The 16,854-nt window shown below is 40.9% G+C and overlaps 1 protein-coding gene across 10 annotated transcripts in view; it reads left to right on the forward strand.

The window, feature by feature from the left end:
* The window catches only part of dysf (dysferlin, limb girdle muscular dystrophy 2B (autosomal recessive)), a 107,686-nt gene extending 91,197 nt beyond the window's left edge, over positions 1–16,489 (forward strand). For all 10 annotated transcript variants that reach the window (XM_036146653.1, XM_036146655.1, XM_036146659.1 and 7 more), the window contains 9 exons: positions 2,181–2,320; positions 2,410–2,498; positions 4,220–4,315; positions 4,418–4,559; positions 9,816–9,915; positions 14,359–14,531; positions 14,614–14,723; positions 14,809–14,956; positions 16,094–16,489. In XM_036146653.1, coding sequence (XP_036002546.1) covers positions 2,181–2,320; positions 2,410–2,498; positions 4,220–4,315; positions 4,418–4,559; positions 9,816–9,915; positions 14,359–14,531; positions 14,614–14,723; positions 14,809–14,956; positions 16,094–16,156 — 1,061 coding nt within the window. In that variant the 3' untranslated portion in view covers positions 16,157–16,489. The remainder of the gene's footprint in view (positions 1–2,180; positions 2,321–2,409; positions 2,499–4,219; positions 4,316–4,417; positions 4,560–9,815; positions 9,916–14,358; positions 14,532–14,613; positions 14,724–14,808; positions 14,957–16,093) is intronic.
* The last annotated feature ends 365 nt before the right edge of the window (positions 16,490–16,854 follow it).

Genomic DNA, 16,854 nt, shown 5'->3' on the forward strand with positions numbered 1-16,854 from the left:
TACCTCTCCACAGCCTTTCCATCAGGTTAAAGGCCTAATCTTCATTTAAAAGTGTTTTGGACCTAATGATAAGGTTTTGAAACTGTCTCTGCCGGACCTTCTTCCATTCATTGCCTGTATGTGAGGAAAATCAGGCAGTTCCTAGGAGCCTGGACAGTGTATTGTTAGGGCTGGCGAGGGGAGGGACTGGGGAATACTTTCTATCGCTATTGACAGATTGAAGCTCACGAAAAACAGATAAGACATTATTATTTATCGTCCCATAAAGAGAAAATGAACTAATCTCGAGGAAAACTCTATTTCACAGATTAATTTCACCTCTAATCCTCCCTCTCTGTGCGGTTCAGCTTCTTTCCTCGCTCCGTTCCCTCCCCTCACTTCTCTTGAGGAGATACAGAGCAGAGGAGGAAACCACGAGGACCACCTGAGCAGCGGAGCCTTGAGATAAATATTCAGGATCCATTTTGGACCCGTGAGCGCTCACAAACCGAGGCCACACGCGTGTTCCAGGGCCGCCTCCGCTCCTGCTGTGATCCGAGGTCATGGCTGTCGGTTTGGTGATTTATGGCACAGTCGTGTGTGTGTGTGTGTGTGTGTGTACACGTGTGTTTTGCCAACATCCACACCGCGGTCGCCCGTCGGTCAACGAGGAGCGACGCCACGTTCTCTTTCCACGGTTGTCGCGGTTATCATGCGTCAGCTCAGCGCCCACCAAGCGGATGCGTTAATTGGACGTCTTTCATTCTTCCTCCAGCTCTCCATCCCCTTTTTTTCCCCTTCTCATTTGCTTTTTTCTCTTTTGTTTCACCATCCAGATCCGTCATTTTTTTTTTTATTGTACCCATTTAGTTTTGGTGTCTTGTTTCTTTTTTCACTGACCATCCAGGAATAGGTCTTTTTGAAGTCTCCCTTTCTTGGAACATAAATATCTGTTTCTCTCCCCATGCGCCCCTCCATCATTTGGCCCACCCGCTTGATTTCCTCTGAGTTTATTATTTTCTCTTTAAAACACCTTATGTCAAATGAAAAAGTTTCTGCAAAGGAGCCGGATCAGAGAACCCAAACATGTGCGGGAAAACACGCCATAAAGACCATGCAAAAACACGCCGGGCCAGGATTCAAACCCAGGACCTTTAGGCTGAAAGACAGCAGTGCTACAAACTGCACCCCACTGGAGTCACTTCCTGTCAAACCCAACAGGTTGCATTGATGAGCACTGCTCATTTCCGATATGCCAAATATAATAGACTGACATCTCGTCATGCAGTTAAACAAGATGCAACTTTCTAAGTATAGTTTCTGTTTCAAGAGTCTTTTTTATTACTAACGGAGTCTACAACAAAGAAGACCTCTTTGAGAGGGAAAGAACCGCGACAGGGTCTGGTTAAATCCAACAAAGCAGAGGCGTCTATCTTGGCCAGGAAACTTCCCTCACTGGCTCCTGGTTGTTCCTGAGCATCCTGGCTAGCTCTCGTTTATGTGAAGGAAACAGAGCTCGGGGAAAAAATGGCGACACATATTGACAAGCTCGCCTTTAAATCCACAGCTCTCCTTCTCAGATCATCCCTGAGCTTCTTGGACTTCCCTCGTTTTTCTGAGTCTGCTTGAGTTCAATAAGTGCTGTCAAACAAATCATTTTGGTGCTGGCAGACAGAAATCCTCACCGATAGCAAGATTAATTGAGCTTAAGTTAAAGGTTAAACTAAAAGATAGTTTTAAATAAACAGCCACACTTAATTAAAGATGAAACTAAATGCATGTGTTTATAATTTTAAAATGAATAGAATCCTAAATTTGACAATTACACCTTTATGAATGTTTTCTCTCTTTCGTTCCTCCCTGTTTTTCTCCGTTCTGCTACAGTTTCTCTCTTCCTCACCTCGCCTTCTTTCCCTCCTCAGTCTTTCCGTCCTCTCCTCTCACAAATGACTCAACATTATCAGTCATAAACTCTCGACGTTGACCTCAACGTTCATATTTTCGTTTTTCTTGGAGGCACCTCACACTTTCCTCGTTTGGTTGTGATACAGAGACCAACAAATGTGAAAGATGAATTAGTGAGTGAGTGAACCGCTGCCCTCCCGGTTCAGCCAGTAATCTGGGTTTCTGCTCCTCACCCCCCCGGTTCTTCTCCTTGTGCCATTGCCCCCTATTGAAACTCCCAACTGCATGTGTTTCAGAAGGCAAAGACATATCCAAGCGTTACCTCGGTCCACTCAAGGAGCGGCTGTCCCTTCACATCTTGAGGAAAATGGGCCTGGTACCCGAACACGTGGAAACTAGACCACTTTACAGCCCCCTGCAGCCCGAGATAGAGCAGGTATAGCGTACACACCTCCCACTGTCCTTCACGACATTCCCACGGCTTCTGTTTTGACTTGTTTCCTAATTGCCGGTCTTGTCTGTCAGGGACGACTGATGATGTGGGTGGACCTCTTCCCCAAGTCTCTGGGACCACCTGGACCACCATTCAACGTCACGCCACGCAAGGCCAAGAAGTAAGAGGACACACATGAACATAACTCTCTGGGTTACTGAAGGCAGGTAGATCTACTTCCTGGGCTAATAATGAACCAATTAATCAATTAGGAGCTGTCGATTAGGTCGCTCAAGGTCAGGAAATGAGAAAAATTCAAAAGCCCCTCCCGACTAGCTTCCCGGCTAGACGTCAGTCATTCAGTCCATTTATGAACGGATGAACCCACAAGTACACATCAGAGAATGTGAACATCATGAATATCATTTCAGAAAGTAGAACTCATACACTTCATAGATCCATTACACATGCATTGAAAAATGTCAAATCTTTATATCTTGTGATTTTGATAATTGCGGTTTGCAGATACAGAAAACCCAAAATATAGTGTCTCAAAAAAATTTAGGTATAGTGAAAAAGATAAAAATACTGAAAACTCCTGGTGACACACCTTAATCAGCAATTTAATTCAAAACACCTGCAAAGGATTCCTGAGCCTCTCAGTCTGGGTCAGTGGGCGACACAACCATGGAGAAGACTGCTGACTTGACAGATGTCCTGACGACAGTAATTGACACCATGGTGATGCAATAATTCATGCAAAAGGAGCTTAGCTGTGGATTGAGTGGAATGAAATTAATAAACCTTTCATAAACCTCAAATTTCTGAGACCTAAAATGTATTTTAATAAATTAATGACAAAAATATTAATATTTTTCCAAATATTCAAAGTGTATATATGTGGGATGTCTTGTGGAATTGTGGCCATGGGGGTGACGATAAACAAATTCCTCTTTACGGTATAAATAAAGTTTCCCTGACCTACTAAAACGGAGCATTTTATCTTACTCAGATTTTGTCCAATGTCTAATATCTAAGGCAACAGTTTTTCCCAACAAGGTACCAAAAAGCATTCCCACCAACCAACAGCCTGGTCTTTTTGTTTCTGGTAATAAAATGTGACCTTAACAAAAAGACAACTTTGTGTTTTAGTGAAAATCTTGTTTTACACTGACGTCTTCGGGTCAGTTGAGGGATTTCCATCATTTGGGATCCCACTGGCCAACACTGTCATCCTGTTGGCTTAAACCGAGTGGTTTTCCTATGATCTGGAATGAAACTGATCCCTGTACAGTTAAAATGGGCGTTGTGGCTCTTGTGAAAAAGAAGAAAGTTTTTTTTTTGGCCTTTTTCTTCCCAGGGATTTTTTTTTCATCTTCAGCACCCGTCACAGTAAAGGTAGCGCTGCCTTTTAACCATTTTACCTGAGATTTAAAAACAATTTTTTTAGTTTTAAAATAAAAAGTAAATCATTTCTGAAAAAGTTGAAAATGGGCATTCCTATTATAACAAGAAAAAGCTTGTCATTTTGCAATTGAAGCGCTTTTCTTTGTTAAATGGTGGGATTTTTTTTCATCTTCACCACCCGTTACAGTAAAGGTAGCTCTGCCTTTTAACCATTTTACCTGAGATTTAAAGATTTTGTTTTATTTTTAAAATAAAAAAGTAAATCCTTTCTGAAAAAGTTGAAAATGGGCATTCCTATTATAACAAGAAAAAGCTTGTCATTTTGCTATTGAAGCACTTTTCTTTGTTAAATGGTGTGTTTGTTATGGAAAGAACCCCTCAGTATTGCAGCTATAATGCGAGTCGCTGTTATTATTCAGTTTTCCTTTTGAATAATATGTGTTGCTTCCTCAGATTTAATAAATTCAACCCCTGAACGAACTCCTTTCCTCTCAGGTTCTTCTTGCGCTGCGTCATCTGGAACACCAGCGACGTCATCCTGGATGATGTCAGCGTCACCGGGGAAAAGATGAGCGACATCTATGTCAAAGGGTAAGACAGGCTTGGTTCTCATTGGTTTTCTCCGCTCCCTTTGAGGCTTTCGTTGAGATGAGCAGTTGGTCCGAGACAAAAAAAACTGTTTGCGTTTCTCAGCTGGCTCGACGGACACGAACACAACAAGCAGAAGACGGACGTCCACTACCGCTCCCTGGGCGGCGAGGGCAACTTTAACTACAGATTCCTGTTTCCCTTCCTCTACTTACCAGCAGAGCAGCTGTGTGTCGTCGACAGGAAGGTAACCACAAGTAGATATTCTGAGATAAATGTCCAACTCTTCTCCACGTATACAGAGCCTCTTCGCTACTGATGCAGCCATCCAGGGTCCTGCGCTTCTTTACCTGTTCTCTCTCTCTCTCTCTCTCTGCCCCTTTTCATGTATTTGGATTACTGCCACTAGGCCAAAAAGTCTCCCTGAACGCCCGATCATCACATCTGCGATTGTGATAACATGACAGCCACAGAACTGGGCAATAATTTAAAAGGTAGATATTCTATAGTATCAGCAGTTATGGATAAGAGAGCTGAGTCAGGCTGTAGTAAAATTTCTGAGGCAAGGTCCTCCCCTCAGCTCCCCTTCCCACCGACTAATCCGCCGTGGCCTGCAATTAACAAAAATAATGATGTGACATTTGCACAAGAAGGAGTGGATGCCGCTGAAACCCGGAGACTCAACAAAAACATGCAGCGAGGAGCTAGAATAACAGCACTCCAAAAAGTGGAATAACAACCCAGCTGTCATTTGCTTTTGTTGGCCGGAGGCCGAGCCTCTTTAGCCACCCTCTGTCGACGTGTTTTACAACGCCATTCGCTCGCTCTCACCACCGTCTTTAATCAGAGAGCAGCTGAAAAGACAACGGGGAGTTTTAGATGAAAAACTCTGCTGGGTAGAGACAAAGAGCCAGGAATAGAGTTCATGAAGCCAGAAACCTCTGCAGTGGAGTCAGAATGACTGATCAATGGTCCTATCAACTCGTCTCGGTCATATCGTTGGTTTTACCAGTTGATTTAAGGACAATAAGAAAGTTTTTCAAACATATTTGAGGACTCTGATTTAGTTTAAAGTTGTAAATTTGCCAATCATCATCCTTCAAAGACATTTATAACTGCTCGATCACCAGAATCTTTCTCGCAAAGCCTAAATTATTTGATTTGCTGTGGGATAGTTGTGAGTATCTGACGGTGTCATGTAGTTTTTACTTGACTATTTCGCTTGAACTATTGCTTCATCCACAAATCTCCTCCTCCAACGATCAATGGAATCTCAGAGAAAATAAAAAGATGGATTAAGGAAATGCTGGAGAACAAGTTCCTGTACTTAGGACTCTGGCAACACCGAGAACCGGATTTATGCTGTTCAGTATTGTTAGGAACAATTACTCACATTCACCTCTGCTGCTGCTCCTGACAGCAGTGCAGTAATAACTTAATGTTCTTGGATAGAGTTTGTAGTCAAACTGAGCCAGGCGTTGAACAGGCTTTGCCAAGCATTCAGACATTATTAACTTCTCTCTCTCTCTCTCTCACACACACAGAAGGTGTTATATGTTTACTCTACTGTTTGTCTGTGTCTTTTTTTTTTTTTTAAAAAGGTGGAGAGTAAACAATCTTCCTCTTAGTATTTTCCTGGAACAAGACCACAAACAATGAGAACACGGGATGATAAAAGCAGAGACAATATTCCTTTTGCTGAGAAGACAGGAGTACAACTGCATGAGTCAGATCATACAAAGGACAAAACTTTGCTAAAGAGACAGAACAGCCTCACAGATTTGGCGGATAATGTTGCAGGAAATAGGAACGCCAATACTGTTGCTGCTCAAAAGCAGCAAAACCACAAACAGCTGGTCATTTCATACTAAAAATGGCATTATGCAAATATTTTTGTATCATACTAACTTGCACTGAATCCCGGTCATCTTCATCATCGTCATCACAGCGTGTGCAATATCACAATAAAAAACGATTGCTTGGTACAATAGTTACTCAAATGTTATATTATAAGTACCACGCATGAACCTTCTGCATAGCAGTAGTAAATTTAGCTTGGTGGATGGGCTTTTACTGCCTAGAGTCGTTGTCTGTTTTTAGCACGATGCTAAAGCTCACTGTAAGTGGTGTAAAGAGGGAGAAGAAAGAAAACAGGAAAATTTGGGTTGACCAAATTAGTATAGTCATCAAAACACACAGCAATCTTATCAAAATTAATGTTTGTATTATGAAAGTGAGCAAAAATTTAGAATTTTTATTATACTTGGTGAAAATGAACTCTAAAGCATTCCTATGTGTTAGCTTACCTCTGGCTAGCTGTTAGCTTGACTTGGACTGTTTGTTAGCTTGACTCTAATGCTGCATTCGAGTTGTCCTGGATATTGGAGCTTGGTCAAAAAAACAACAGGAAAAAAGTGCTCCTTCACACTAAAACAACAATATACAAAAGTTACATTGTTCTAGGAAACTTTAAAATACCATATACCAATATTTACACATGTAGTTTGAAAGATATTGATAAGGTTTCTAAAAAAAATACAACTTGTTAAATATGAAGTGATTCACAACTGTGTAGAGCCTAGTGGTTAGTGGATTGCTACCTTTTCTTGTGTGCAAAATCATCTTGTCCCTGCGTACTTCATGGAGATACCGTACAAATAAGTAGCAGCACACTCAGTAAGTGACGAGTGTGTGGAGGACAGCACCTTAAAGATTAGACCATCCATTGTTAGTGAGAAAATGTCTGTTCTCCTCACAAATGGACTTACTTCTTTAAGGTCAAACACAAATGCTTGTTTAACTTTTTTTGTTTTCAAAACCAGTTTTATTTAAATAGCCCTGTGTTCCTGCATCATTAAAGCCCTCCACCAACCATCCCCACCCAGGCAGCAAAGCGTTGCCAAATCTCACCCCAAGCTTCACTCAAATTAGCCAACCATGTGTCCAGAGCAAGAAAAACATTGTTTTACGGTATTGTTTTATTTTAGATAAATACCTGCCTTCTGTTGTGTTCTAAATCTGTTTTTAAATCATTTGTTATCATGCAGAGGTGTTAAGTAACTAAGTGCAAATACTTTGTTACCTTACTTAAGTAGAAATTATGGTTATTTATACTTTGGAGGAGTAATTTTTTTTGCCTACTTTATACTTTCACTCCTTACATTTTCATGCAATTATTATTACATTTTGAAAATAGTCTCATTACCTCTATTTCATTTCAGCTTGTTTTGGTTCTGGCTTGTCAATAAAAACAAAAAAATAAATAAAAATCAGATAAATGAGTGATTTTGATTGTGGTTGGAGGCTGTTCTGCCAAACGCCCCCAACTAAATCTTAAGAAGAACAACAAAATGTAAAAAAAACATAGCATTTTTAGGATAATTTGTTATTAAACTTTTTTTTTAATCCTTTTTCTGATTAACCACTAGGATTAATTGTTGATTTTGACAACACTGTATACTGCATACAGATAACCTTACAAGGGTAATTGTTATTAAAAGGCAATGCACTCATTTTCATGTCCAGTTTTGTTATTATATCTGTGGCACTCTGCAATTCCTGTAGCTACGCTTGGATGTTTATTTACATTACAATAATAACAAGTAAAGTATTATTGATAAATGTCTCTGAAGTTTAACTTTTTGCACCAATACTTGTAGGCAACCACAAATCAACTCAACTCAACTCAAATTTTATTTATAAAGCACATTTAAAAACAACCGGGGTTGACCAAAGTGCTGTACAGATAAAAGATAAAAACTGAATGCTAAAATACATAAACACAATGTAAAAAGAAAAATTGAATGCTGATAAAATATAATAGGATAAATGTTTCAATTTAAGTAAAATAAATGTTAAAATAAAATATAATTTGCCAAATGTCCACCTAGACTTGATTAAAAGCCAGGGAAAAGAAATGTGTTTTTAGAGAGGATTTAAAAAGATTTTATCAGAAAAATGCTCCATGAAACTCATGCTGATGGACTATATGGACCTTTAATATGTTTGTTTTGTACTAAATGGTTAGTTTTAAACAGACAAATGTGGGTGAAACAGCCATTCCCAATTTCTTTTTAATATTTACATCATACTATACAATCATAGAAATGGGACTAAAAGGTCTGAGTTGATGCTTCTACTTCTACAGAAGCATTTTTAAACTCTAGTATCTATACTTCTACTGATAGATGTAAATACTTTTGACACCTCTGTTGTCATGTCTGAACAGTTTATGCTATAAATGATGAAATAAAGAGCCCGCTGCAAAGTAGCGAGTGAGTGAACGTTTCAAAATTAACAGCAATATGTCAGAATGAGAGGTTGCTAAGCGCTGCTCTTTGGTTTGCAAGAAAACCCTGAATAAATTTAGGAGCAGCGACGGGCTGACATTAGCTACAAATCACAGAGGATCCATTTAACTTCACGTGTGAAAAGCCATATTTTTATCAACGTGACAGGCGGCAGGGTGTCACAAGTGGATACAAAAGAGCGGAGCGACTGGAAAAAGGAAGGAGAGGGGACCTTTGCGACTGGGTGAAGCCGATTAGCACGAAGACGAGGCTGGATCAGATCCTGTCTGGCAGCTTGGCGCGATGACTTCACCAGCGCTAGTGCACTCACATACAGAAACGGCGTGACCTGTCCATGCCGCTCTGCTCAGGCCCGAGACAATCGTCCTCGTTAAACGATGTTGGACCAAGAGAAAGCATCAGCACCAGCAGGACAAACACGGCAACCGAGCACAAAACGCGTTTACTGCCGTTTCTGACCCGAGAACATTCAATAGCACGTTTAAATACGATTTTTGGTAGCACTTTATTTGAAGGGGTGTACATAAGACTGACATTACACTGTCATAAACATGACATAACACCTGTTATGAACATAAATGACTCCTTATGAATGTTTAGGACTGTTGTCATTAATTGTCATTCGGTAAATTATGACACTATTAAAGCAAAGTTGACATTGTTTAAAGTGTCTTTGTTATGACAACCCCTTAACTTAACAAAACCCCAAGTCCTTAACTTAACCTAATCCCAAGTCAAGCCCTAAATTTAACCTTGTCAAAGGTATTTAAAACAATGTCAACTTTGCTTTAATAGTGTCATAATTTACCAAATGACAATTAATGACAACAGTCCTAAACATTCATAAAGAGTAATTTATGTTCATAACAGGTGTTATGTCATGTTTATGACAGTGTGATGTCAGTCTTATGTACACCCCTTCAAATAAAGTGTAACCTGATTTTCTTTACAGTTTCCACGTTTTTTTAGCGGCAATAAAAGCCGCAATGCGTGTAGTACTTCTTGTTTTAAAGAGATTAAACAATAAAACTTAGTGAGATGCACATGTTGTTATAAAAAGCATGGCATGGCAGTAGAGACATGAAACCAAATTGTCTTAGTGATGCGTCATTTGTACATGTTTTATGCATGAACAATACAGATATAACATCGCCATCACAAACCCATGTGTTGCTTTCTGTATTTCTGTGCAGGAACACTTCTGGAGCATCGACAAAGCGGAAACCAAGCTGGCTCCTAAACTCACCATTCAGATCTGGGACAACGACAGGTTCTCCTTTGACGACTACCTCGGTATAACAAAATATTAAATCACTCTTCCTTTATGCGTGTGTTTTACCCGCACGGTTTACAGGGTCTAGAGAAGAAGCACAATTTAACCCTGGAAAATGTAGAAAACTCCCACGTTAAGGTCGAAGCATCGAGAGATCTTTGACTGTTCGTCTTTGCAGTATCCCTGAAGATCAGGGATCCGCAATCTGTGACTCTTCATGCCCTCGATAGATACAGGACTGTCTCAGAAAATTAGAATATCGTGAAAAAGTATACTAGTAGGCTATTCAACTAATCACTTGAATTAAACACTTCTAATTAACTTGAAACACCTGCAAGGGTTTCCTGAGCCTTGAAAAACACTCAGCTTGGTTTAGTAAACTAAATCACAAGTATGGGGAAGACTGCTGATCTGACTGCTGTCCAGAAGACCATCATTGACACCCTCCATCAGGAGGGTAAGACACAAAAAGAAATTTCTCAAAGAGCAGGCTGTTCACAGAGTGCAGTTTCAAAGCACATTCACAAAAAGTGTGTTGGAAGGGGGAAATGTGGCAGGAAACGCTGCACATCCAAGATCTGGCACCTGCCCACAGTGCCAAAACCACCAGTAACTGGTGTACTGACCATGGCATTACTGTCCTTGATTGGCCTGCCAATTCCCCTGACCTGAACCCCATAGAGAATTTGTGGGGTATTGTGAAGAAGAAGCTGAAAGACACCAGAGCCAACAATGCAAATGAGCTAAAGGCCGCTATTGAAGCATCCTGGGCATCCATAACACCTCAGCAATGCCACAGGCTGATTGCCTCCATGCCACGCCGCATTGATGCAGTAATCTGTGCAAAACGATTCCCAACCAAGTACTAAGTGCATTAATGGACATTTTCAAATGTTTGATTTTGTTTTGCTGTTATAATTTTTTTTTTTTTACTTGGTCTGAGGAAATATTCTAATATTTTGAGATAGGATTTTTTAGTTTTCGTCAGCTGTACGCCATAATCAGCGATATTAAAACAATAAAAGGCTTGGGATATTTCAGTTGATTTGTAATGAATCCAGAATGCATGACATTTCATGTTTTTTAATTGCATTACAGAAAATAAAGAACTTTATCACAATATTCTAATTTTCTGAGACAGTCCTGCAGATAGATAGATAGATAGATAGATAGATAGATAGATAGATAGATAGATAGATAGATAGATAGATAGATAGATAGATAGGTAGGTTTCCCTGCTGGACATCTGATCACGATCTGATCTTGGATGAGTGGAAGACAAACGATGGATGGTTATAAAGGAGGAATATTAGAGCTTCTGGATGGTGCCTCATTTATTTACATTACACGAGACGTGTGTCGGTTTTTAGGGTCGTATCACTTCGACAGCACCCACTTTCACTTGGCGAGGGTTTTTTTTGTTTTCTTACATTCCTGAAATTTTATTTCTCCTGAAAAAAAAGGAACTGCATCCATATTATTTTTTTTTCCTCCAAGCGCATTAGAATCACATCTTAGGCCCTTCTGGGGGAAGACAGACACTTAAGTCAATTTGAGTTTGACATTCAGACAGATTTTCCTCCTTTCTGGCAGCGGATTAGGGTGTAAACCTATCCGAGAAACCATATGTGCGATGTACGGACAAACCACTGCGATAACATTTATCTTTAGAATTAACACCCTTTCGTTTCCACTGTGTCGGCACTTTTTGGACAGGAGGGAGCGGCTGATTTTATTTTTTTCACCGCTGAACTCAAGCTGTCAAAATTTTGCCTTTCCTTCACCCCTGACTCTGCCTCAACCCAGTCTCTTGAAATAACTCACGGCCCCCCTTTTCACTCCCTCCGCCTCGCCTCAGTTTGTTTCCCTGCCCGGGAAAAAAAAAAGGGGAGGACGGCGGTCTGAGCTGCGGATCGTCCCTCTGCGGCGCGATACGACGAAGAAGATGAGGAATCCAGACCCAGAGCTGTTCCTGTCTGTCACCGTCTCGCTCGGCTTTACTCGCCTCATACCGGCTGCGGGTGTGTGGCCACCTCAAAGCATTTTTTCCGTGCCTGCCTGTCTGCAGCTCGTCGGCTCGGACCGCTGACGGTTAATCTTCCTGCGCGGCGTGAGGGTCAGATTCGAGCCGTTTTCCTGCAGACACGCTTCTGAGCTCGGGCTAGCTCTGGAAAAACACTTCCAGTGCATGTCTGGGTCTTTCTGCAGCCCCCTCCGTACTTAGTGTCAACAAAAATTTAAGCCTTCGTCACAAGATCATCTGTAAATCACCCACGGGCCAATTAATTTTTCATACGGACTAAGAAGTAAAAGCCTAAACATGGGTTACACAAAATCCACCTTTGCAAGCTCGGACCTGAGCCTCTGACCTCTAAGTTAACGTCATTCCCCTGCAGAATCCACTCTAGAGTCCGTTCTGCTAGATTTGTCTATTCACTTCAGTCCCGCTTTGGCTTTTGTTGCCGTTGCCAGAAAGACCTGAATGTCTCTTGAGGAATGACGAAAAGAGATATTTTTGGTTGTTCTAAAAAAATAAATATAAGCAACAAAAGGCTCGAGCACCCCTGGAACCGGTCCGATAGGCATCCAGACCATTGATGGGTGTATAAATGACCGTTAGCAAGCAGCTGGCCTGTCTAGAACAAGAGTTGTTGAATTATATGTAGCAAACATTCAGCCCAAAGGCAGCAGATATTTTAAAAAAAAAAGGCCTACTGTCGATCAGGCAGTAGCCAGAGCACCAGTCAGCTGCTCCAAACTGCGACTAAAGGCTACATTCCCACTGCAGCCTGAAGTGACCCAGTTCCGATTTTTTTTGCCTATATGCGACCTGTATCTGATCTTTTTATGACAGTCTGAACAACACAGATCGGATTTTTTCAAATGCGACCCAGGCCGCTTGGATATGTGGTCCTGAATCCGATACGTATCTGATCTTTTTCAAATGCGACCTGTGTCTGTAAGGCCGGGTCGCATTAATCCAACCTGTACGTCACTGATACTCGACAAACGTCACTATTCTGCGTCCTGCTATGCAGAAGCGGGAAGAAAGACGACACCCATAGCGGACTACAATGAGGAGAGCATTCAATGGAGCGAAAGCTCCGGTTAGAAAATAAATTAATGACCGCAAAATGCGCGCCAGCATTATAATCTATGTTTACTTCCGCAAACACTGAGGACGCTTTGCTACGTGTGATGTCATCGCGTCCTCGAGTGCGCATGCGGGACACTTAGGTTGAGCGCATTAAGTTCACACAGGAGATCACATACAAGTCGCATATATTTGGAAATGTGAACGGACACGCAAAAAAATCTGATTTCTCAAAAAAAATCGGAATTGAGCAGTAAGACCTGCAGTGTGAACGTAGCCTAAGACACCGTCCACAGACAACAGTATTACCAGCACCGCAGGTGGCTATGCAGTGGTCAGATTGTGGCTTTGCGTTGTGCGTTGTTGGACTCTCGGTGCTAGGTGGTCAGGCAGTCACTGAGTATAGAGAACGAGAGGACAAGACTGCGAAACACTGGTAAAAATGACCCCGTTCAGTCCTTGAACTGTATGCTTTACACCCTACAAGAAGTGATTTGTGTTTTTCCCACGTTTGTTTTCACATAAATGCGTGTTTAGACTAGAAAAAGCTGTTCCTGCGTAACAGCGAGTGAGAATGCTAATCTGCAGAATGATTTGAGCAGAAGATGCAGAAGATCCCTGTAGAAGAGAAAAGGTAGCTGGAAAAACATTGAAATCAGATTTAAAGAATTTGAAAAAAATAAAGAATTTTAAGGGATTTGAAGAATAAAAATAAATAAATGAAGAATTAGAAAAAAGAAGAATTTGAAAAATTTGAAGGAATTTGAAGAATGTGAAAAAATGTGTAGCAATGTGAAAATTTTGAAGAATTTCAAAAAAATTTAAAAAATTGAAGAATTAGAACAATTAAAAGAATTGGAAGAATTGAAAGAATTGGAAGGAATTTGTATCAATTTGCATTGATTTTAACGGGAACAGCCGAAAAATTGCACAAAAAGTGAAATATTTTAAAAAGTGTAAAGGTTAGCATAACCATGAGATATAGCAGTCATGCCGGGAACGAGCCGAACATTTTGATACCAAAATTGTTGAAATCGGTTGAAGTATGCGGGAGTAGTTAGACGCCGACGGAATAATAATAATAAAGAAAAACAGGAAAACAATCAGTGAGAATGCTGTGTTGCATTCTCACTGATAAGAGACGATGGGACCACGCCTTGGTGGTAGTAATAAGAAAGACACTCAGCAGGCCAAACACTAACAGTAGCACCAGGGGAGTTACCCGTATGACCGATTAGCGTCGTCTTTCCACCGTTTGGACCAGTTTTCGTTTTTGCCGACAGTGGAGGTAAAATTACTTTGAGTTTTCATGGTCATGGAGATCTGGACCCGTTTGATCTCACTGGTCTAAAACATAATGTGTGTTTAGGCCACGTGGCGATGGACCTGAACCACATGCTGCGTCCGGCCAAGTCTCCGGAGAAATGCACCCTGCAGACGCTGGACCAGCCCACGGACAAGCTGGTGTCTCTGTTCGAGCAGAAGACGGTCAAAGGCTGGTGGCCCTGCACCTGCGAGAAAAACGGGGAGAAGATCGTCGCTGTGAGAACAGACCTAGACGCTGCTGCTGCGATGTGTTCAAACCGGGTATTTAGGAGTCTGAAGAGCAACCTGTGCGTTTCAGGGCAAGGTGGAGATGTCTCTGGAGATCGTGACGGAGCAGGAACACGAGGAGAGGCCAGCCGGGGTTGGCAGGGACGAGCCCAACATGAACCCCCACCTGGAGGAGCCTCAGTGAGTCGCTCAGACGTTCAAACGCCCGCAGAGAAACGTACAACTCCACCTTCCTCACCCTCGCTCCTCTTCCTCCTCCCGACAGGCGCCCCGAGACGTCCTTCCTGTGGTTCTCCTCCCCCTATAAGACCCTCAAGTTCATCGTCTGGAGGCGATTCAAGTGGTTCATCATCCTTTTCATCATCCTCTTCCTCATCTTCCTCTTCCTGGGTGTCTTCCTGTACTCCTTCCCGGTGAGTTTCAGTCCGTCTGTGGGTCGGAGATCACGTCCGGTGTAGGTACCAGATCGACCCGGGCTGGGTTCTGCGCTTCTCGATGACGTCATATATGGCAACTCAACTCAAACAAACTACATCGCGCCCGCGGTCTCCATTTACAAATCAATTTTATTTTGTTAACTTACGGTTATTTTCCCGTAAATTAGTCAAGGCATGAAAACTTTTAACATCATTTTGGAATACTTGTGTGGTAGTCTGACAATTTAATCGGTAATTTTGCAGGATCAAAGTTACAACCTTAGAGAAATTTAATTCCTCCCATTTTTTTCTTAAGTTTTGAAGGGAAACTAAACCATAAACTCATTTCATTTTTAATAAAAGTCAGCAGCCAAATTTAATTTTATCACGGCATTCATCACTTTAAAATCAATAACGTTCATTCCTCCTTTTTGTACTGATGTTGTTCTTTCTGATCACGTTTTTTTTTATTATTCCAGATGAAATTGTGATGAATTTGATTATTTTTTTATTGTGGTATTTGGTACATTTAAGATATATGCTGGATAAATTAGTCTGGCTAGCCCTTCCATTTTTGTTAACAATATTCTTCCAAACATTGAGCCAATTGTCAAATTTTTTTTTTTTTTTTTTTTTTGTAAAATGGCTTGGATATTTGTTCAAGCTTTTCAGAAAAAAGAAACCACTAAATTAACTTAATAAAATTGATTCGTTACAAATGCAGACCACGGGCTCAATGTAGTTTGTTTGAGTGGCGTTGCCTTAATGTGACGTCATCGGAAGGCGCAGGGACCATGGCGTATTTCTTCGTAAAATTGTCCGTTTACAATGCGCAATCCCGCTCTCGAATAAAACCTACACCCCGCTATAATTACTTTAGTAATCTGTCCAGACCAATTACAATATTTTGCGCAATTGAGCAAACGTTAAACCAACCATGTACAGCGATGTCATCAGAAGGCGCAGGACCCGAGTCAATCTGGTACCTACACCGGCACCGAACATTTATTTCCTTTGACAGGAGCAGAGAGCATGCTAAAAACCAACGTCAGAGAACCTGACGTAGGTAAAAAAAAAAAAAAAAAACATCAATATATATACATATTTAACACAATGTTCTGTTTTAATCCCCAGAACTACGCCGCCATGAAGATGGTTGGACCATTTGGACCGACCAAGGCTAAAGAGCAGTTATGAAGAAACACGAGGAAAGAAAATGAGAACCAAAAGGACTTTATTAGGAGGGGAAAAAATATTTTTGAAAGTGAAATTCATGCTTTTGTCTTCTGAGGCCTTTTCTGTCATCCGGCTGAAACTGTGAGTGATGAACCTGAACTCACAGAAGAGTTTAACCACGTGCCTCTGTTATCGCATCCGCTTCAAACAAATGCACATTTATTTTAGTGGCACCAACAGCAGATTCTCTGCTGAAAAAAAAAAAAAACAGACATTTTCTGAGCATCTGCATGATGAAAAGAGCAGCAAACCAAAGAGATTTGTTTTTTTGAACCGCTTAATGTTTCACAAAAAGATGCAAATAGTCAAACATTGCTGATGGATGAGCTCTAATTTTCACTGCTGCCAAAGTTAAATCTGACTTAAAATCTTAATATTTACACTGAAGGTTGTGTTGAAAAGTGTAAAACTTTATTGTTTAAGTTGCTGGGAGTCACAAAGTGTGGCCAGTCAGGGATTTCTTAGTGGTTCAACAGCTTTAAACACTAGAATGTTAATATCTCCCTTTTTAGCACTTCATGTTTGTCTTCACTTCTCCCTTGTTAACTTTATCCTCATTTTTCTGCCTCTTCAAATTAGTAACCCTTCATCTCTCTACCATGCTGAAAAAAACTCTCAAAACAGTAGATTAAAAGTAACAAACTTTGAGTAACAATTTG

Source organism: Fundulus heteroclitus, chromosome 14 (assembly GCF_011125445.2).
Source record: "Fundulus heteroclitus isolate FHET01 chromosome 14, MU-UCD_Fhet_4.1, whole genome shotgun sequence".
Taxonomy (NCBI): domain Eukaryota; kingdom Metazoa; phylum Chordata; class Actinopteri; order Cyprinodontiformes; family Fundulidae; genus Fundulus; species Fundulus heteroclitus.